Source organism: Drosophila simulans, chromosome X (genome assembly GCF_016746395.2).
Source record: "Drosophila simulans strain w501 chromosome X, Prin_Dsim_3.1, whole genome shotgun sequence".
Classification (NCBI taxonomy): Eukaryota; Metazoa; Arthropoda; class Insecta; order Diptera; family Drosophilidae; genus Drosophila; species Drosophila simulans.
The window spans coordinates 328,088-349,462 of NC_052525.2; the positions used below are offsets into that span (position 1 = coordinate 328,088).

Consider the following 21,375-nt stretch of genomic DNA (forward strand, 5'->3'; position numbering starts at 1 on the left):
TTTAAAGCAATGGTAATATATTTTTTGTATACAAAGTATCCAAACCTTGAGGCACGTCTGTTAATTTGCAGGATATTTTGTCACCCTCACTCTTACTCGGCGCTATACTCTCCTGCCAATTGTACCCAGGACTTCATTGTCCTGCGCTTACGTATTCTCAAGTCTGTCTACCCGTCCCTTTCCTTTGGGACATCTGCCCAAATAGGAGAAAACGGAAGAAAACCAAAAAAAATAAGAAAGAGCCGGTCAAATGGGTATGGATGATGCAAAACTACATAAGACAGACATACTGTAAGGACAATCAATTGAAATCATTTTTCCATTAAGAATAGATGGCCTGTGCCAAATGATCTTCGCATCTGCAGGATCCGAAAACCAAAGAAATCTAAGTAGTACACTGAGGAAACAACACGATCCATTTTTGAGGTCGAAATTACAAGGCGAGGCATTATTTTCCCCATTTCAATTTCCTTTTTTCGCTGTGCATATGTATGTGTTGGCGTGCTCCTGAGCTCCTGGGATCGCCTGCAACCCCCTTTTTCAACAGTTTTCAGTTTTTCCATCCAGGTGCAAAGGTGTTTTCCTATCATTCCTTTTTCGGTCGTGTGGTGGGTGCGCCGTTCACCGTTAGCAGTGAAAATCTGTTCACGCACCGTTATAATTATTAAATATTGGTAATGCGACACGCCCCTCAACCGTACACCTTCGAGTTTGGGTCGAATTTCGCATTTTAACCGTTTGAACTGGGAAATCATTGCCGTTATGTGCGTTTTTTGTTGTTTGTGTTTTTGGTGAATGTTAAAGGCTTAGGACAGATAAGGAATATGAGCCCTATCGTATCCTTCGACCGGCTGATTTGCTTTCGTAGCTCTGGGTGCTGCAGTCGCTTCAAGTTGTGCCCTCATTATGCCATTTATACCACGCCTCCATGTCACCATTGAGAGCATTATTACTGGATGCCGTCTGATCTTAAGTTCACTTTAGCGTGTGCGCATGCTCATGCCCCTGACTTCATTGGATTCACCCCTACTTCTCCGAGCCACTGACTATCCAATTTCTGGGCACATTGCATTGCAGTTATCCAGGCAACCAGATGCTGCCTTTGACCCGCAAAACCCGAGTTGGCTGGAAATCGTAATTGCGATAGGTGACACGAAAAAAAATAAAATAATTTCTTTAAAGTTTAAGTCTGTAATAATTTTTGGAAAACCATGTCATCTAGCAATCTCACTTGTTTCATTGCCTTTGCTTTTTGTGTCTTAAAGAAAACGGCAATGGTTTTGAGGTCTGATCCGCTGATCCCCAGTAATCAGTTGGCAAGCTTATATTTTCATTCAAGGATTTCATCCAGCCGTTTCATTCAGCATGGGACCAAAGGGAGTCTTCTCTGGCAAATAGCACTCGTAATACTATGTGTCTTACGAAACTAACTGCCGGTCAAGCCGAGCTACTTAGCTACTTAAGCAGATACTTATACTCCATGGCTTTCAGTTCTTCTAAGTCCTTAAGTGGACGTACTTCAACTTACAATGAGGCACTTAAGTGTGCGTCCGCGCTCAAAATCCTTAAGCGGGTCAGGAAACCAGGTCAAAAAAATAACTCTAGACAACCGTTAAAACCAAAAGCGGGTTAACACTTTCTAGTACCTCCTGCGGTTCGCCTAAGCCCTCTCCCATAGCTGACAGATCTGAGCTAATTCCATTCCATTTTATTTCCATATCTATACACATATTTCGAAATTTTTACCCACCATCAATTTCCTTAAATGGAGCCCCGAGCAAGAGACTTGAGGATAACACATGTGACTTTCATCGTCCAGTTTTAGAAGCAATAAGTGAGACTGCTCCCCAGGTTTGGTTGCACATGTTTTCCAGGACATATTTCCAATGTCACTGAATCCACGTGGGCCTCATACCCTGTCGTCCTAGGACTATATTCCCATGTTTTGACTTACGCACCCAGGGTGGCCACTGGGATTATTCTAAGTATGAAGTACAGTATCGGCATTGAGTCACCAGGCTCGATTGTATGACAGACACAATTTTTACTCCCGCTCACTGCAGGGAGCGTTATTTTGTCAGTTTTGCATTGATTGAGATGTCCTGGTATGCAGCTCATCGTTTAATAGTTTCCCCAGCTCTTTGTTTGGCCTTTTCTTCTCTTGACTATAGCAGCAATACAAGGCCACACATTCCATCCCAAGCATATCCCTTTAGAAAATGGCTATCAGTACTTAACTTCGGTTGATTGTGGTCATTGCAATCATTACGGAATTTCCAAATAGACTATAAAAAATCCTTTTTATAATATACTCACAATATATATACCGTTGAAACTATCAACAAGCAATGTAATACACTGAAAATCGCAAGAAATGGCAAGGCAAAATCAAGCTGTGTCAGTCTCAAAAGGTAAAATATCAAAACTTTAAAGTACACGTGCGAGTTTAAAGCCGGCGGTCATCAAAGTAAATCCTGGAGTGTCACGCATGAAGGACATAGCCCACAATCTGATATCCAGTTAGCGTGTTTGAGGAATTCCGCCATAAAAAATAAAACGAATGTGCACAAACTTCCGGATGCCCAAAGACATTGGATTGGATTGCAGACCCCCAGGTACTGCCGCTATTTGCCTAGCGCAAAAAGGACAATGACCAAACAGAATTTTGGTTTTCGGGACCTGCTTCATGCCTCTTTTTATGTCTGCCGAAGATGCTAAAGAAGGGTTCATAATTCAAATGCAGCAAGGCAGGAAATACGGAAGAAACCGAAAGGATTTCCGTTTCGGTTCGTTCCTTTTTGTAAATTGATATTCGGCAATCGATTGCCTAAAAAAGAGAAAGCCGGCTTCTAACGGCGGAATTCAGCTAATCACAAGAAGAGAAGGCTAACGAATTTCCGATGCACCTCCTTCTCATTGACCGCGAAACCCGCGATAAACTGCTACCGATTCCGACACAATAGCATTCGCATTTGTCAGCATCGCAATCTGCATCCGATTAATCGCGTTACAAATGAGGTGTCGACTTAAGATCAGTATAATGCTAACAAATACGAACGGGTACCCAAAATACGAGCGAAACAAAGTAAAGCAGAAAATACCTCGCCAAGGACACCGGTCTGAATCAATATTTTGACATTGCCAGCAGTTTGCAAGCCGTCGATTGCCTCGCATTAGCGCATTAACTTGTTGATTGGAAAACCGCAGAATCACAAGCCAAGTCGACCTGTTCGCTTGGTCTGTCCATCGGCATTCAAATTTCTTATAGTTTGGCAAGCTAGCCAAGTCCGTAGAAACTACCACCGCCCAGAAGGAGAACATTACAAGATGTGCAATCACAATTGTTTTGCAGCTCTATCGGCTACGTGCCTCGCATACGTGTATTTTTCATATTTTTTGGGTTTCGTTTAAACCATTTGACTTAATAAATACTAGAATAAAGAAAAAAAATCACACTACATGGCTACGAAAAAAAAGTATAGATAGTGATAAAAATAGGAGTACTAAAAAGGTGAAGAGCACAAACAGTTGCGTTGAATAGTTGGTTAAAAGGATATATAGTATATACGTATACATTATATAGGGGCACCACTCGCTAAAGACCAACAAACAAAAAGATATTCATAAAATATAAAAGTAACGAGTTAAAAAACGAAAGAAAAATTAATTGACTCTCTGGCTGGCGTGTGCGTTGGGTTATTTTTCGGTTTGGGTTATTCATCGGTATTCATCATCTATATACAGGGCTGGATTCGGGGTTCCGTGTTGCGTGTGTGTAGTCGGGGTCCTAGATTTCTGGATTCTAGGCCACCGTGGCGTACTGACGCTTCTCCAACGAGACATTAAATCCATTCTCAAGCTTAAGGATGATGTCAGCCTGCAGCTTGAAATCTGCCTCCGTGTCGGTGGAGTGGACAATATAGTTCCTCACGATGGTGGATAGCAGGACCTTTAGCTTCAGCATGGCGTACTTGCGGCCCACACAGCTTCTGGGTCCAGCGCTGAAGGGAATGAAGGAGTAGTAGTGCCTGTTGGCCATCCTCTCGGGTAGGAAGTTGTCCGGATCGAATTTGGTGGGATTGGGGTAGATGTCTGGACGTCTGTGCACGCAGTACTGCAGCACGATGACCGTAGTGCCCTTGGGAACCGTGTACGGACCACTGGCCAACTTCAGGTCGTAGTCCAGACGCCTGGCGATAAGCGGTACTGGTGGGTACAACCGCAAAGTCTCCAAAATAACGCGCTCCAAGTATTTCATCTCCATGGTATCGGCAAATGTGCAATCCCTCAGCATATTATCCCCGAAGATGGCCTTCTGTTCGGCGAAGACTTTAGCCTGGATGTCCTTGTGAATGCCCATCATGCAGAGGGCGAAACTAGATCCCGCCGAGGTGGTATCGTGGCCCTCAAACATAATTGTATTCACCTCATCCATGATGTCCTTCTCGTTCCACTCGATATCGGGGTTCTTAGCCATTTCCACCATGGCATCTAGAAGAGCCAATCGCCTCTTGGCACCCACATCATTTTCATCGATATCATCCAGATCATCGCGAAGACCCTCCTTCTTGGAAGCGGGAGTGCTGGCAACAGGTGTAGAGATCTCCTCAACAATCGCACGTGACTCCTCTTGGAAGTTCTCCTTACGATCCTTGACCACCTTGCTGGTCATACCCAAGATGATGTTCATCATACGATCGCCCTTCTCGCGAAGCTTAGTAAACTTGTAGATGGAATCCAGTCGGTACAGTAGTTTCACCTGCCTCTTATGTATGATATCGCACATGTCGACGACGGCTTGGGCGTATTCGAAACTCTTGTTACCCTCCGGTAGCTTCTTCACACCCATGGCGGTAGACAACAGGATGTCAACGGTGGTCTGCGACATATAGTCATGAACATCAAAGGATTTGCCCGCTTCTAAGCCCATCCTGGCAACTACCGCCTTTGAGTGATCCACAAATGTGGGCACGAAGCTCTTCAAGATGCTCTGGTGGAAGGTGGGGGCAATCATCTTACGATGATGACGCCAATGATGTCCATTGCTGATCAGTAGACCATCACCGAACCAGGGCTTGAAATAGCGATACTCCTCCGCCTTGGTCAAATGCTGGTGCCCACTCAGAATCAACTCGATGTCACTGGGATTGGTTAGGAACACCAACAGGACGTTGCCCAGCCAAGCCTTCATGGTCTCTCCGTACTTGTTGAGGTAACCTAAGCCAACGGCCAGGATCTCGGCATTGCTCAAGCCTGCGGCCACATGAGCCTGTCCCAAAATAGGCAACTCCGGGGGGGATGGTATATTGGCAACCATGCGGTATTCCCGGCTATTCCTGCGCCAATACTCGTACAATGCCATGGCCACCAGGGTTCCTACTAAGGTAGTTAACATAGGACTGAATCCCAGGACCGTCGTCGACGAACTGGCCGCCGCTTGTTGCAGCGTCTCCTGCACTACTTCCACTGCCATGGTTGCTGTTGCTTTTTTGCTCCTGATCCCTGGTCCTCTGGTGCAAATCCTTTTTGTTTTCTGAAGATGGCACTGTTGCTATATCAGCCGCCAGCGCTCAACTGTGAATCGCCATTGACCACATGCAACATTTTATATAGTTCCAAGAGTTCTGGGGGCCATTGGTTAAAGTCAAGCATATGCCACTTCGATTTCCAGTCCCACTAATTAGCAAAGCAAATCAAAGTCACGTACTCGCTTGCGGTGTTACCTTTGGAACCAATGGCTGCACTGCGTCATTGTAGATCCGTATAAGCAGTCATGACTGCATTTCGAAGTCCGTGGTTATGTCTTTGATTTCACGTTTGGTATAGTATATTAATTAAAACCCTTTCGTTGTTCCATTTTAAGAACAATGAATCCTAGTATTAGGAACTTATTTACACTTAAAAATAAAACATTTATAAAACTAGGTTCGTTCCTCCATTGGACGTCGTTTCGTTTAAAGATCTAAACAGCGTAAAATCCTTTTAACGAACTTTTTATTAACTTTCCGTAGTTCTAAAAATAGCTATTTTTGCGAAATTTCCGAAACATTTGAATGAAAAGTGAATGTGTCTACTGTCTTTTCAAGCAACCCTACTTCCTGCGGAAGCCAGGAAGCTGGATGCCAGGATCTGGAATATGCAAACCAGCCATTGGCTGTTTGGCTACCTGTATTTGACGGCATTTACCTGCTGGTGAGCGGAAGTGGGTGATTCTTGGCTCGCTTCCTGACATTTTAATGCTATTCCTTTGTCTTGCTTTCGCTTTTTATTAAATTTGGTTTCGGCGCTTTTGTCCTCGACACCTGAGCAAAAGTATGCAAAAGGAAATATCGAGTGAGTAAACAAGAGAGTATGTAAGCCAGAGACAAAGAAAAGGAAGCTGTCTCTTTTGTGGACCTCGTCTGCAACATCCTCCAGCTCCTCCATCGTTATGCGATTGTTTTTATACGTGATCCTTATTACTATATGTTTTTATAGCACTTTGATTATTTGAGCGCGTGTGCAAGGCATAGTAAATAAAATTGGGATCGAACCTTTTATATATGTACTTTCCCATACATTCATACATACATACATACATACATACTCATAGGCCCATGTTTATAGGAACTCATATAATGAGTTAAGGTTATGGATGTTCAAATGATAAGCAATTTATTTAAAATATTTTGCATCTAACTTACCTGTGATTCTTATATATTTATAAAATTGTCTCTCTTGCTTGATTTAATAAGGTTTCTTACAATGACACTACCGCCATTTACATACATATGTATGTATGTACATTATATATAACAGTAACCGCAAGCTACACCGAAAATTTGCGTCAGATATTTTAGCATTTACTGAAACCAAGGTAACAACAACCGTAAGCGACACCGAAACACTATGAAAACTCATTAACAATGATTTGAACTAATTTTGCCGTCTAATCACTAATCGTATTCCAAACAAATCTCCGCCTCCAATATCCATCCAACTGCACTCACCAAATTAACCGAAATCACTGAAATCACAGAGTACAGTCAAAATAAAGTTTCATTTCAGGCAACTTTAGACCAAAGTAACGGGACTAAAAGCTCGAACAGTCGATAGTTTATGTAGTGGAAAAGGAAAGGAAACAAAAGAGAGTGATACTGTTTCGTAATTCGATCTCTTTTCTGTACATGTGTGCCTATATTATGGGGAGAGAGCAAAAATTGCATTTTCATCCATAAAGCCGCGTAATCAAATATGTGATTGCAAACAACTGGCGAATAAAATGGTAAAAATAGTTTTATTGGACTTTTGATTGCAGGACTTAAGTAATTATACACATACATACATAGTTCAAATCATTACAACGGACTTAAAACGCCTTGAATTTACTTGTGGGTTGGTGGGGGTGTTAGGTTTTCCCAAAATAAATTACATTCATGAATTCGTGCCTGGGTTTTTCGCCCCTTCCAGTTATTTTCTTACTTGATACTTTTTACTTGCTTACAACGTAACTGATTTACATGTTGAGATATGCTAATTAATTTATGGATATATATGTATATGCTACTAAGATATATGTAGGTATGTATATGTAGTATGACTTTTATCGAGTTGCGGTGACAGCACAGAAAGCAGAGTAATCGTATGTTCGTTACGTGGTAGACATAAAACTAAAGATAATAATCCACTTAAACCTATGTACGAAGCTTGTTTTAAGTTAACATTTAATGTCTTTTTTCAATCGGGACGAATGCTGAGCTTTCTAAACAGAAACACAACATCGCACAAGGAAGAACCAAACGCAATCTGGTGGGATGGTGTTAAACATAGGGCTTTGGGGATACGGCTCACAAGACAAAGGACCTGAAGTAGATGACGGACAGTATCGGGAAATATGGCTTGCAAAATGCGACAGCAAATTAAATTTAAAAGTTTCAAAAATAAAACAATACAGTATTTTATATACATGCAAGAACCTAATCGTATGCGGCCGTGGTCTACGGAACGAGAATGGGGAGCTGTTGAAGACCCGCGCGTGAGGAAAGGGAGGCCTACGCCGTCTCATTGAGGTGCACGCAGTGGGCGTCCTGCATGAGCTGCGTGAGTTTCTGCGTAAACGTTGGAATGTCCTGGACAATAAAAAGTGGTACCCATTAAGCGCAAAGTCAGTCATTAAAGAATCATCACCACTTGCAATTTTGTGTTATGTTGAAACAATTGAAACAAGTCGACATGGACAGTGAGTTTGTTGCAGAAAGTTTAAATCAAAAACGGAAGATAGTTTCTTTATTTGCCTTGCAAGTGGTGTCGATCCCTTTATATTCAGTGTTTGACTCACATTTGTCTGGCAGATCTCCTCCAGCGACGTCTGAGCTACTGGCAAAGAGGCGTGAACGAAGCTCTCGAGCAACTGGCGTCGGTCCACTTGGCCCATAGCATACAACGCCTGCGCAATCATGTCGAAGTGGAGGGAGCCCTCTCCACTCAACAGCAGATTGAGCAAGGCCCGCTGAAAGGAAGCCAGCAGTTGCTCCTTGAACAAGGCGCGTTGATACAACCGACTCCTCTCATTCACATTTTGCATTGAGAAGAGAACGCTGCGCACATTACTCGGATCAGTCCCGCTGACCAGCATCTGGCCATACGCATTCAGGATGGCCATGAAGTGGGCTGGATGCAGGTTGTCGCTGCAGTTGAAGTTGCCGGAGCCACCACCGCTGTGACCATTGGAGAGCTGATTTTTGTAGAAGAACTGCCACTTGCAGGTGAGCACACTAAAATAGAGAAAGGGCGTAAATTCATGACGACACAAGGCACAAGTACAATCTATTTCAATTTATGCAGCATCCTCTCACCTATCAAACAAAGCGTACAACAGACTGGTGATCTCGCTGTTATCGGTTGCCGCATTTTGCTGCTGCAACAAGGGCAGAATCTGCTGAGTGCTAAAATCCAAAATGGAGGGAAGCAGCCCCAAGGAGGCGCTCCCTGGCTGCTCCACGATCAACTTGAACATCTGCAGTATTTTTTCCATCACAGCCAGTCGGCTCAGAGTCAGTTGCTCCCTGGAGACAGAAAGAGACGGCATCATTAGCAAGCACTCACACCGTAAAGAAAGAGATGGGAGACCCACCTACTGCTGACACTTATGAACAAGGTGATCATTTCCTTAATGAACTGGGCCCCCAAATGGGTGGGCAATGTTCGGAGCATGCTCAGGCTAAACTCGGCCACCGTGATGGCCATGGCGATGCTGCTCTGTCCAAAGTTGTTAAAAATCATTAGGGCCTTTGTCAAAATAGGCTGCAAAACAGAAAACGTTAATAGATTAGGATCGGATGTTTAAATTTACTTAAAAAATAAGGCACCTTGAAAGTGCTTGCCAGCATATCCTTGGCATTGCCTCCTGTAGCCTTAAAATACTCAATGAGAGCAGTGAAAGTACCCAGCAAGCTGAGCGTGGTGGCCGCCACCTTGCTCTCATTGGCCTGGGCTAAGTCCAGATCCAGAAAGTTCTGTGCCAGCCCCTGGACATATTCACGCAGCATCCAGAGACGCCTCGGATACTCCTGCTGCTGCTCCGGAACGCTTTTCCACGGCAGCACCATGTAGCTGACCAGACTGATGTGTACATTGATGCACACCTGGCGCGGCAATTGGGCGCCCAGGCGACAGCCTGCCTGCAGCAGGCTTTGGATTTGTGGTATATCCAGCAGGCACTTGGGCCGTATCACAGTCGATATGAAAAGTAGCAGCTCGCTTGCCGCCTGCTGCACTATAGGGGAGGCAGCCGTTAAGGATCCATTGCAAGCGAAAATGCTGCCCAGAATAGCAAACAGGCGGTGCAGCAGCTCCTCGCCGCTCATGGCTTTCGTTAGCGGAAAGATGCTCCTCATGGCCAGTAGAACTTGAGCGTATCTGAAGAATCAAGAAAGCGTAGTATCACATACATCATGCAAAGGAATGCCCCACTTACAGGTTATCCAAATCCGTCTGGAAAGTAGCTTTGTCCATTTCGCTGCCGCCGCTATACAAACGATTGCTTGCGAGGAGCTGTAGAGTCTGCAGCAAACTGTCGGACAGCATCTGCAGCTGGCACTCCATCTCGTCAGCAACCCCGGGTGCTGCTGCTGATGAGTCCATCAATGGGGCCAAACGCACGACCGCCTGGCAGACGGTGGCAAAGTCGCGCAAAATCTCGCCCACATTGGCGCCCTTCAGTTTACGTGCCGCCTCGTAGCTTCGAGCGCTTCCGTGGTCCAATGCGTGCTCCAAGGACAGTAAATACATCTGAGGCCGTGACCAGTGGTTATAGACCTGTGCGAAAACAATGTGTGCACCTCTGGTGTTGGCCAATAGGGCCAGGGACTCGAAGCATTGGTCGAGAAACTGCTGCCACTCTGTGGCGGTGGTCTGAAATTGGATGAGTGTCTAGATAAAATGAAGATCGTTCTAATGCAAGGTCTATTTCTTTGTTTTTGAAATTTGTCACCAAAAAACACTTTAAATCAGAGCTACTTACATCGTCCTCCATGAGCTCGTTGTCCAGCACTTCTAGCTCGGGTTTGTTGGCCTCAAACTGAGTGCGCCTCATGATCTCATCTACCAGCTGGGTGAGGACATTGTTATACCGCGTGATTTTGGCGGGCTGCTGGGCAATGCCTTTGATGATGGGTGTCCAGATCTCAAGCTTTTCGGTGAAGTCCAAGGCGCCGTGTACTGTTTGGAAAATACAAAATTAATACCTTCTGTTATATATCTTAGTCAACGACATTTCGAAATCTCGATGATGAAATAGTTAACATTTGCACGTAACCCATTTTATTTTTATGGCTATTTTATATTTATGGCTACACAGCAAAAAGAGCATCTCAAAATAAAAAATAAGTTAGCATTTACATCTCAAAAGGCAATATTTTTACCATGCGACTCACATTCAGTGGTGCAGCTGTATAGAAGATTGAGAAAGGTCTCAAGCAGGTCTGGCTCCTGCATCAGTTTGCCGGCATACTTGGTAGTGTAGAGGCGCAGCAGCTCCCGAAACTTGTCGCTGTACATCTCGCTCTGCCGCCGATTGTTATTGTGCTGCTCCAGGAGGCTGGTAACGCCGCCCATCAAGGGTCCTGGGAAGGGCAGTGGCTTCTGGAGGTAGAGGAGCTCATTCAACACAGAGAGAGCCGCCAAGGAGATGGGCTCGTGGGCTTGTCGCCACTGGGAGAGGTCAAGTATACTCATAAGGAAGTACTCCGAGATCAGTTCAGTGCGTATCCAGGAGACCAGGTGCTGCACACATCCAAGCAGGTCCAAAATTGAGGAACTGCGGAGTAGACAGCCCAAAGAGATGTTATAACAAAATGTTGTAATGAACATATGCTCTTTTGAATCTTAAGATGACCCACCTTAATTGATTGTCATTTGGCAGCGCTGAGGTTAGACTAAAGTCCATGAGGGTGTTTGGTATGGTTGTTTGGATGTCTTTGCCATTGATGTGGCATACAGCGATTAGCAGATACTTGGTTACCAGGTCCAGAACATCGGGTACACACATGGAGATGCTACAGAAACACAGGGCAAAAGGGAGCACAAAATGGGTTAGGAAAAGTGCTGTGGCAACTGACTAGTAATTATAGTGCTTTCTCTCAACAAAGCAATATAATATGATAACTAGGTTAACGTTTCAATTAATTCACATTTAAAAGGTCAGCAGACTTTAGTTGTTAGGCCATATACATATATATCTCACTTCATTTTAACACTTATTTATATACCAGAAACAAGAACGGACTGACAAGGGCACGGATTGTGTTATTCTATGATGTGCAACGCAATCGTATGGAGTATAACATAGAGGGTGTATTTAAACAAATGATATAATAATACAAATACGCTATGGTCGAGAACATCGACCATCTGATACGCGTTACTCTGTTAAAAATCCAAGAACAGTCTTAAACGGACATTATAAGTATGGGGCTACAAAACCTTTTTTAAAAAACATACGATTTCACTCTCTTCGCTCTATTTACCCACCAGGAGTAGAAGTACTGCTTCCATTCGGTGGTCAGGTCGCCCCGGTTGCTTACCACCTCCTCGGAGGTGATCTTAAGCAGGTTGATGCCAAGCTGAAACCGTGTTTTTGTCAGTTCCATGCAGTGTTGCATGTAATTGGGGTCCTGTTCAGGGAACTCCCTCTTTCCGAGCAGGGCTATCAACTGGGCCAGTGTGTCCCTGTGCCGTTTGGCCACATTTGGAGTGGCTCCCAGTTGGGCATACGAGTTCCAAAGGGTCTCCCGCAGCAAAGTCTTGTCCGTGGACGTCAACTGCGTCCATCTCCGCGTGATTGTGTGCTCCAAGGTTGAGGTGCTGAAGAACCAGAGGAACTGATTCTCCGTGATGTCGGAAGCGGTGGCCACACGGAGGCAAAGTTGCCACGCCTCTGGCTGCGACTTGAAGGCCAAGAGGTTTGTCTCGATTTCTCGTTTCCGGGCATTGGAGGTGCTGGGCTGATAAAACTCCTGCAGCAGACCCTCCACCGTCGTCAAAGATGCGGCGTGCTGCACAGACAGTGGGTGGGTGGAAACCAATTCCCGGTTAGGTGGAATCACTCTGAATCACTCGCAAAGTAGTGGGTTTGGCCCGGAGCCCCCGCCTCACCATTTTCCGTGTCCTGTGCGATCCTTCCGAGTATCTGTGATCTGGATGTAGGGGTCACTGTGAGCTCCGCTTGCTCGCGGTTCTAATTCCGATCGCATCAGCAGTCGGCGTCCATTAATTGCATGGTTTTCTTTGTGTCTTTACACAAAAGGTGGCCAAAATCTACTTCGGGAAACTGAACAAATTCCGCTCGGCTGGCAACCCTGGCCGATAGTCTATAAATATCGATAGTTATTTATATAGATAGTAGTGCTGGCTATAGGTATTTTCACATAAAAAAATTCAGCCTTCCTTATTTAAAAAAAAATGTTTTTAAAACAATGTTAGCCATATAAATATTTTAGCTAAAATTACGAGCGAGCGGGTCCAATTCAAATCCATTATTAGGCAAATTGAATATTATACATGTGTAATAAAATTTAACAATTTATACAATGAAACTTTAAAAGCAATCTAATAAATCTAAAATGCCTCACTTTTAAATTAATAATCTCTCTAGAATTTATTCGAAATCACATCAAATATTACAAAGGGCAAACCCCATTCGCAAATAATGCTATTCCGATGCCATTTAATAGGGATGCTGGTGCCTTTTATATATTTTGATTTTTCCGCCTAACCTTAAATTCGATCGATAGACGATAATAAAATTGATCGCAGTCTTTTGTGGGTATTTTTTAATATGGTAGCACTATTCTAATAAGGCAATATTGTTATAGAAACGGGACTCTTAATAACTGTTAGCCTGAAAATTAGGAAACCTGAAAGTAAAGTATTTTCAATTGGTATTTCAGGACGTTCCTATCCGATCTGCCGAGCAATCTGCCAGTATCTCATCATGGAGAACCAGGTCCGCAAAAAGGCGGCAAAACGATCGCGATCAGCGGATGGCGACGCCAACAACAATCTCACGCAGCGGAAGGTATTTGTGAACCAGAAAATGAGTGACTCCCGCGATCCTCGGAAGATGAAGGAGGTCCATGGTATGTAAATTGCTCCACTTGCACCAACTTACCAGCTCGCCTTCCTGTATTCGAGGAGGAGAGTGGAGAGAGAACTTACCGTTCAGAGTGCAGTTATGCTGGACTTGTTGTTGCTCAATGTCCAGTTCAGTTTAGTTTCAACAGTTTGCACAGTTAGATGCGAGAAAAAAAATTGCTATAATAGGAAAATTCCAATTGGACGTGAGAATCGATAGGAAACTAAGCGAAATATGTTTTTTTGAATTTTGCCAGCTAGTTGCCTGCGTTCGGTATCGCTGATCTCAAACAAATCAAGTAAATATTCATTTGTTGCTGTTCTTTTGCACGTCCCATCGAAGCTGATGGGAGAGCGGCGTCCTTGAAGTGTCTAACTCCGAACTGGATTTGCTTCTGAACTCCAATTTGCTATTTATTTCGCAGAGAAAACAATCAAAATGCTTTTCGATGGCGCAGCCGGCAATAGCCAGGGTACGGGCCAGAATGCCCTGAACCCATTGGGACAAGGCCAGGAGGAGCGCGCCCTGTGCGAACAGTACTATCTACTTGGCGATGGTTCCATCGTTCTGCGCAACCTTCGCACCGACTTGTCCAATCCGCGCATGGAGTGCCATAAGTCGCGCTGCTGCCAGCGCCAAACGCTCATCCACGACATATGCGTCAACTGCGTGATGGATCTCTGCGAGGAGTGCGGCTACTCCTGCGGCGAGTGCTCTAGGTTCATTTGCCGCAGCTGCGTGACTTTATTGTAAGTTAAGTCCTAGCATCCCCTTTTGTTTGAAAATCAATCGAAAATCATCATCTTATTTCCAGTGGCAATCGAGTTGAAAAAGAGGACGATCCGCTGTGCGAGCACTGCCAGATGTTCTTCAGCTAGGGCTTCACACAATCAAGCACTCATAAGCTCGCGGTGCGTGTTAAATATTAAGTTCTGAAGCAGTACAAATTTGGGACGACTCAATGTCAAATGTATTACTCCTTAAATAATATAGAGCCATATACTTCTTAACACTAAACAAAAATCTTTGATCTATTCTTCGGAATGCTGGGAACCTTGAATTTTGAACAGCGTCGTGGGCCTTTCAGTTGCCACCATTTGGCGAATGGTGAAGATAAGCAGGAAGGGCGCGACTCTCTTCACGGCCAGTGCCTGCGTGGCGCTCACTGTGGCCATCACAGTAGCCAGTTTCAAACCCAAGTCCACCAAACCATCCAGCTCCGTTTCACTTATGTCCTGTGTCTGCTTTCTTTCCGCCCGATAGCCAACAGGGCACAGGACACTGAGCTGGGCTGCTCGGTCTGACATCAGGTTACTGTGTTGTTTTAACAGCTGCCAACTGCCGCCGTGTCTGATCGAGTGCTTGATGTCTACATCCAACATGCTGCCGAGAAGGCAATCCATGGACTCTCCTATCCAGTGCTGAACTGGAAAAAGTGTCGCCCACCTCAATGTCTGTATTCAATTGCCTCCAATAGCTGCTTAACACGAACTCTATCTCATCCGGATCCAAATGCAAAGATCCGTGGCGCGCAGAGTTCAGTCCAGTTCAGTTTAAGCCGTTAGACACGAGAACAAAAAATGGAGCAAAGCAGCGGCCACTAATTTATGGGGATAACCCCACGAAGAGATTGGCAAGAAACTCCTATAGTGTTCATAAACTCGCAATTGGCAGTGCTTATCGATAGGAAACTAATCGATTTTTGGCCTTTTGTATAAGGTCCTGAGCTTGTTGCCCGTAATCGGTCTCGCTATTTTATTGCCATTGCAATTTGGAAATCTTAAGCGTTCTGATTGCACTTTTCGCTGACCTCAAACAAATTAAGTAAATATTCTTTGGTTGCTGTTCTTTTGCACGTCCCATCGAAGCTGATGGGGGCGTCCTTGAAGTGACTAACCTCGAACTGGCTTTGCTCCTGAACTCCAATTTTCTATTTATTTTGCAGAGAAAACTACAAAAATGCTTTTCAATGGCGCAACCGGCAATGGGCAGCAGGGTCAGGGCCAGAATGCCCTGAATCAATTGGGACTAGGCCAGGAGGAGGCCGCTCTATTCGAACAGTACTATCTACTTGGCGATGGTTCCATCGGTCTGCGCAACCATTCCATCAACTTGTCCAATCCGCCCCTGAAATCGCGTTGCTGCCAGCTCCCAACGCTCATCCACGACATATGCGTCAACTGCCTGATGGATCTCTGCGAGGAGTGTGGCTACTCCTGCGGCGAGTGCTCTAGGTTCATTTGCCGCAACTGCGTGACTTTATTGTGAGTTAAGTTTTAAAAAGAAGCATCCCCCTTGGGAACCCCTTTTGTTTGAAAATCAATCGAAAATCATCATCTTATTTCCAGTGGCAATCGAGTTGAAGAAGAGGACGATCCGCTGTGCGAGCACTGCCAGATGTTCTTCAGCTAGGGCTTCACACAATCAAGCACTCATAAGCTCGCGGTGCTTGTTAAATATTAAGTTCTGAAGCGGTCTACAAATTTGGGACGACTCAAAGTCAAATGTATTACTCCTTAAATAATATAGAGCCATATACTTCTTAACACGAAACAAAAATCTTTGATCTATTCTTCGGAATGCTGGGAACCTTGAATTTTGAACAGCGTCGTGGGCCTTTCGGTTGCCACCATTTGGCGAATGGTGAAGATAAGCAGGAAGGGCGCGACTCTCTTCACGGCCAGTGCCTGCGTGGCGCTCACTGTGGCCATCACATTAGCCAGTTTCAGACCCAAGTCCGCCAAACCATCCAGCTCCGTTTCACTTATGTCGTGTGTTTGCTTTCTTTCCACCCGATAGCCAACAATGTCAAATTTGGGACAACTCAATGCACATAGGGCAATCATTTTTATATATTTTTTTTAAGATTTGGAATTTTAAAAAAATGTACAGGTGTACTCCCCGTTCCTTGTCTCTACCTACACCTTGCCCCTGAATTTGTGGTACTTCTCGTGATCCTTCACCAATCCTTCGTACATCCTGGCCCCGGCCTCATTGCTGGAGCGTAGGATGAAGTGTCCGGCACGGTGATCGCAAATCCCTATCAGTTCATGGCACACGCGCACTATGTGGACTTTGATCTGGGGGAAAATCGTATTATTAGTCAAGGCCTACTATAAAAATATATCTACTACGTGAACGTGTTCGTAGAATAAAAAAAAAATTAATGTATTACTCTTGAAAGAATATAAAACTATATACTTCTTAACACGAAACAAAAATCTTTGATCTATTCTTCGGAATGCTGGGAATCTTGAATTTTGACTTTGAATTGGCCAATGTCGTTCCCTTAACGTAAAACCAACCTTTTCGAACAGCGTCGTGGGCCTTTCGGTTGCCACCATTTGGCGAATGGTGAAGATAAGCAGGAAGGGCGCGACTCTCTTCACGGCCAGTGCCTGCGTGGCGCTCACTGTGGCCATCACAGTAGCCAGTTTCAGACCCAAGTCCGCCAAACCATCCAGCTCCGTTTCACTTATGTCCTGTGTCTGCTTTCTTTCCGCCCGATAGCCAACGATGGCCTGGATGAGATCCTGGCACAGGGCACTGAGCTGGGCTGCTCGGTCTGACATCAGGTTACTGTGTTGTTTTAACAGCACAATCAGGTTGTCTGTGAGTGCACTATACAGATCCACAAAGTGCTGCCAACTGCCGCCGTGTCTGATCAAGTGCTTGATGTCTACATCCAACATGCTGCCGAGAAGGCAATCCAGGGACTCTCCTGTGAGAGGGACCGTACGATTTCCGGCCAGATTGCGCTGGGCCTCCAGGAGTCGAAGGGCATGACCAGAATATGCCAAGTCTTTGGGTTCCGGTAGGCGCAGTGCAACACTCACACTGATCACCTCGAAATGCTCATTAAGCATCTAAAGAGAACATTATTAACTAGGGAACAAAGACAATGTGCTGGGGAAGACTCACCGCTCCCTTCACGCTGCTTAAGGAGCATTTGGCAAAGAGAGCCAAAAGGGTTAGCACATTCTGGAGCGCCGTGTGCTGCGTTTGCGACGCAGGGCGTGCCATTTGCTCCACTTGTGAGGAAAGACGGCGGAGGAGCAGTAGGAAATCCTCGTTAGTCTTATAGCCAATGATCAGCTTAATGGCCGGCTCCAGACAATCCAGTGCTGAACTGGAGAAAGTGTCGCCCACCTCAATGTCTGTATTCAATTGCCTCCAATAGCTGCTTAACACGAACTCTATCTCGTCCGGATCCAAATGCAAACGCTGACGATGGGTGAGCGCCACATTCAGCAGGCGTATCGCATTAGCATCGCGATAGTTCAACTAAAAATATAGCAATATTATTGTTTGGTTTGTTTAATACTTCTAACCACGAAAAGCACCCACCGAGTGACCAATGTATATCTTACAGATACGTCGGAAGTTTTCATCTATGGGTTGCAGGTGCTTCCGCTTTCCATTGTCCTCCTCCCCCTGAACCTTCGCTGTATCTGGATCCTTATTTTTCTTTTTTGGCTCGGCCTTCGTTATCTCTGAACTCTCCGACTCCTTTTTCTTTTGCTGTTCTTCCCGCTCCTGCCTGACCACGCTATTGATGCAATTGCTCACGTAAGTTGCATAACCTGATAGCGTGCTATCCACGAACTCCTTGTAAGCAGATGCCTCCTTGTTCTTGGAGCGAAACTTGTGAGTCACCATTTCGCCATAGATCTCAATAAGTGGCTGTAGCTGGCTTTGCAATCGTCTGCCCTGAGCTCCAGTTACACTGCTAAGTGTTTCGATGGCCAGCAACAAAAGACGACGCTCTTCCGCTGGCAATTTGTTTAGCACAGCCAGTTGATCCTTAAAGAAGCCCGTGCAACTTGCAAGAAATGCTTCACTACCGGCACCCTGCCGGCGAATGCAACGGGCAAAAAGTGTTTCGTAGAAGCTCCAACCCGTCTTCGTGCTGGTGGGGATAAGGTGAAGCAGTTCGCTAAGCTGCGGGAAGTAGCTGCATATGGGAAGCGGATGGCCAAAATGCATAAGATCTGCAAGCAAGTAGTTTATCCAACAAATTAGTTTGAAGTATAGTTTCGATTTAACTATTTACCTATTAGTAGCTCCAGAATCTGATTGGCATTCTCCTCCTGATGGCTAAGACTGAGATCCCTGTATAGAACAAAGATCACCAGCCAAAGGCGCGATCGAATGTTACGGGGCATCTGAGCCAATGGCAGGCCATGCAGAGTCTCGACCAGGACCTGGGCCGGGGGCAAATGCAAGTCAATTTCCACCGACGCGTTATCCCTTAGGAATTGCGTCAGCGAGTTCTCCTCCACCTGCCCTTCCAGATTCAGTTTGACCAATAGTGACCCCTTTGCCTTGGCTTCTTTGGCCTCTGCTCCATATTCTTTAAGCAACTGCAATGTAAGCACCTCAATGCTCTCCGAATCATTTTGATGGGCTTCCAAGCTTTGATTATGTTTCCTTTGATGCAAACGGAGCAGCTTCTGGGGTCTGGATAGGCGAAAGAGTTGATGCGGTGGGACTAACTCAGCCAGGGCATCCGAACAATTGGCTACCCTTTGGTCCTTCAACAACCAACCACTCTCAACAAGCTGCAGCTCCAAACGCTGCAATCTCTGCCGGCAGCAGCTCTTGCCGAAGTTGTACACCCTTTGCTGGATCAATGTCCACTCGGCGGTGGGCAGGAAACCCCTTAGCTGCACTGGCCGCTGGCTGGCGGGGAAACCATCTGGCCAGTAGTACGCCAACAGAAGCTCTAAGCCGCTGGCTCGCTCAGTGCACTCCAGAAAGGCATTCATAAGCCGGCGGTTGTGCTCCTGGCGTAGTAAAAGCCGTCCAAACTGCTCCAGGACCTGGCAAGTGTGCTGTAGTTGTTGCTCCACTTGCAGATGATAAAGTTGCACTTGCTCAGCCAGCCGAGTGCCGTTTAAATATTGGCAAAGCAGCGCGGCATGCAGTTCGCGAGCAAAGTCCAGGTTTTCGGGCAGGACTTCTTTCGGCTGATCCTCCTCAAGCAGTTCCGCGAAGGAATGCAACAGGGTTTTCCAAATCACCAGAGAGGATTTGCTCATCAGGTTGCTAATCAAACGAGTGAAAGCCACACCGGCTGAGTGACTTGGCCACGTTTGGCACAGCTGCTTGAAAGCGTCATTGGCCGAAGGAGCTGTGGCTAAAGGGATTCTATTAAAAATTTTTCCTAAAAAGCGCTCCTCCAACTGATGGCCTTTAGCTTCAATCATTTTAGAGTCTTGGGTGCGTCGCTTCTTAGCTTCGTTAGGGGGAACATCCAAAGTGTACTTTCCCAACCATGCTCCTAGGACCTTGAGGAGATTGATGACAAACCGCTCTGCGCGACTAAGGCGGCGAAACATGTCCAGCAGTAGGATAAGGTACTCCGAATACAGCTCCTCCACCTGGGCATTCTCCTTGGGTGTCGTGAGCATCCAAACGGTTATCTGGTAAACACTCTGCTCCAGCAGAAGAGGATTATACCGCAACGCAGAGCAGAGAAGTATTAAAACCTCTTTTAAATTGGACTTCTTGTACTCTCGCACCAAGCGGAGCAGCTGATCAGAAACATATGCAAACGCGGTGATCGACAAATTTTCCATTTCAAACTGCAGGGATACATTGTATTTACGCAGTGACATTAGGAAATGGGCGGCCAGTTGAAGCGATGACTGCGATAATGCCTCTGTGTTAAATATACACGGTAAAATGGTGCTGATATTAGCTGTTTGGAAGCGATTGTTCAGGACACTAGCCTCCAAAAGGATCAAGCTGACATGCAGCGGAAAGTCCTTAATCCGTGTGATGCCAAACTCCGCCTTGATTTGCTTTTCCAGCTCGGCCAGTTCGTCTAGGCATGGAGTTTTTAAGGTCAGATGCAGCTCTACAAGAGGACGAACAGTTTTAGAATTGTACTCTTCTAACAGCTTTTCAGGCTCCTGAGAGCGGCGAACCATCTCTGCCAGCTGCTTGATCACAGGAACTACAAACTCTGCATCCCAGTGGTCTTGGCTCTCATTCCGATCATTGTTATCCTTGCGAAGTTCGACGCACTTTTGATGGCATCTGAACAGGCTGCCATAGCATTCGAATAGAAGCTTGTTGCTGGACCGCAGGGCATCCTGGAGCAGCTCAGAACTGAGAACCATGGGCAGGACTTCCAGTGCCGACTCGTTTGCGTTCTCCTCCCGGGAGACAATCTCGTACAGAGCGTGGATCAGCTGGCATTTCGTCGTCTGAGTAACCCAGCCAGGCTGCGCCCTCAGGCTCAGGAAATCCTTGAGTTGCTGGAAGGGTACATCCTTGCACCCACCCAATGATTTCGCCAGCCAGCCGGCGATGATCTCGTACTTATTGAGGTAGGGGAACTCCACGGACTGCCATACCTTCAGAGCGAACTCAACACGTGCCGCGAACGGCTTGTTCGTTTTCGTCAGCCAGGACTTCAGCGCTTCGAATAGACGTGCGGGAACTCACTGACCTGGTCCATCGGAACGGTATTATAAGGCACTTACCCTCGCCTGTGTCCATGTTGCTTCGTCCAGTGAAGTACTAAGAAAATGCAATCTCAAATCCGAATTTACTTCACTGCGGCACGTGCGAAATAAACAAAAAATGTATCGATACACCGATGCGATTTCGATATCGATTTGCGATATGCGTAGGCGCTGTTGTTAAACGGCTGCTGTACCTACGGTAAATCTGGCTATTTTATTGCCGCTACAGGAACACATTTTATTTTGAGTTCTCGGCCCAATTGGATATTAATATGGTCAATAGGTAGC

The 21,375-nt window shown here is 45.6% G+C and overlaps 5 protein-coding genes across 7 annotated transcripts; 2 read left to right on the forward strand and 3 right to left on the reverse strand.

Moving 5' to 3' along the window:
- Positions 1 to 3,341: 3,341 nt before the first annotated feature.
- On the reverse strand, positions 3,342 to 5,586 carry LOC6739898 (cytochrome P450 4g1). The gene has a single exon (XM_002076751.4). The coding sequence runs from the start codon at positions 5,471 to 5,473 to the stop codon at positions 3,803 to 3,805; it is 1,671 nt and encodes a 556-aa protein (XP_002076787.1). The 5' UTR covers positions 5,474 to 5,586; the 3' UTR covers positions 3,342 to 3,802.
- A 1,671-nt stretch (positions 5,587 to 7,257) lies between these two features.
- LOC27208217 (exportin-6) lies at positions 7,258 to 12,848 on the reverse strand. Of its 2 annotated transcripts, none has more exons than XM_016183828.2 (11): positions 12,634 to 12,848; positions 12,010 to 12,533; positions 11,379 to 11,534; positions 10,914 to 11,296; positions 10,502 to 10,698; positions 9,956 to 10,392; positions 9,348 to 9,897; positions 9,113 to 9,282; positions 8,835 to 9,044; positions 8,318 to 8,753; positions 7,258 to 8,108 (listed from the first exon to the last, which is right to left on the reverse strand). In XM_016183828.2, exons 1-11 carry the CDS (start codon positions 12,634 to 12,636, stop codon positions 8,031 to 8,033), a joined length of 3,144 nt encoding a protein of 1,047 aa, XP_016037531.1. In that variant the 5' UTR covers positions 12,637 to 12,848; the 3' UTR covers positions 7,258 to 8,030. The 2 variants fall into 2 exon arrangements, with proteins under 2 accessions (XP_016037531.1, XP_016037530.1); XM_016183827.2 differs by having other exon boundaries at positions 9,956 to 10,410.
- A 623-nt stretch (positions 12,849 to 13,471) lies between these two features.
- Positions 13,472 to 14,629, forward strand: LOC6724771. The gene is made up of 3 exons (XM_002105778.3): positions 13,472 to 13,616; positions 14,037 to 14,361; positions 14,427 to 14,629. Exons 1-3 carry the CDS (start codon positions 13,472 to 13,474, stop codon positions 14,488 to 14,490), a joined length of 534 nt encoding a protein of 177 aa, XP_002105814.1. The 3' UTR covers positions 14,491 to 14,629.
- LOC6724776 lies at positions 14,560 to 21,256 on the reverse strand. 2 transcript variants are annotated; one of them, XM_016173188.3, is made up of 6 exons: positions 21,106 to 21,255; positions 18,666 to 21,041; positions 17,960 to 18,603; positions 17,534 to 17,896; positions 16,918 to 17,478; positions 16,447 to 16,692 (listed from the first exon to the last, which is right to left on the reverse strand). In XM_016173188.3, the coding sequence occupies exons 1-6, from the start codon at positions 21,119 to 21,121 to the stop codon at positions 16,531 to 16,533; spliced, it is 4,122 nt and encodes a 1,373-aa protein (XP_016037533.1). In that variant the 5' UTR covers positions 21,122 to 21,255; the 3' UTR covers positions 16,447 to 16,530. The 2 variants fall into 2 exon arrangements, with proteins under 2 accessions (XP_039153036.1, XP_016037533.1); XM_039297102.2 differs by lacking the exons at positions 16,447 to 16,692; positions 16,918 to 17,478 and adding an exon at positions 14,560 to 15,109 and having other exon boundaries at positions 17,813 to 17,896; positions 21,106 to 21,256.
- On the forward strand, positions 15,282 to 16,165 carry LOC6724773. The gene is made up of 3 exons (XM_016173246.3): positions 15,282 to 15,436; positions 15,558 to 15,876; positions 15,961 to 16,165. The coding sequence occupies exons 2-3, from the start codon at positions 15,572 to 15,574 to the stop codon at positions 16,022 to 16,024; spliced, it is 369 nt and encodes a 122-aa protein (XP_016037532.1). The 5' UTR covers positions 15,282 to 15,436; positions 15,558 to 15,571; the 3' UTR covers positions 16,025 to 16,165.
- Positions 21,257 to 21,375: the final 119 nt, after the last annotated feature.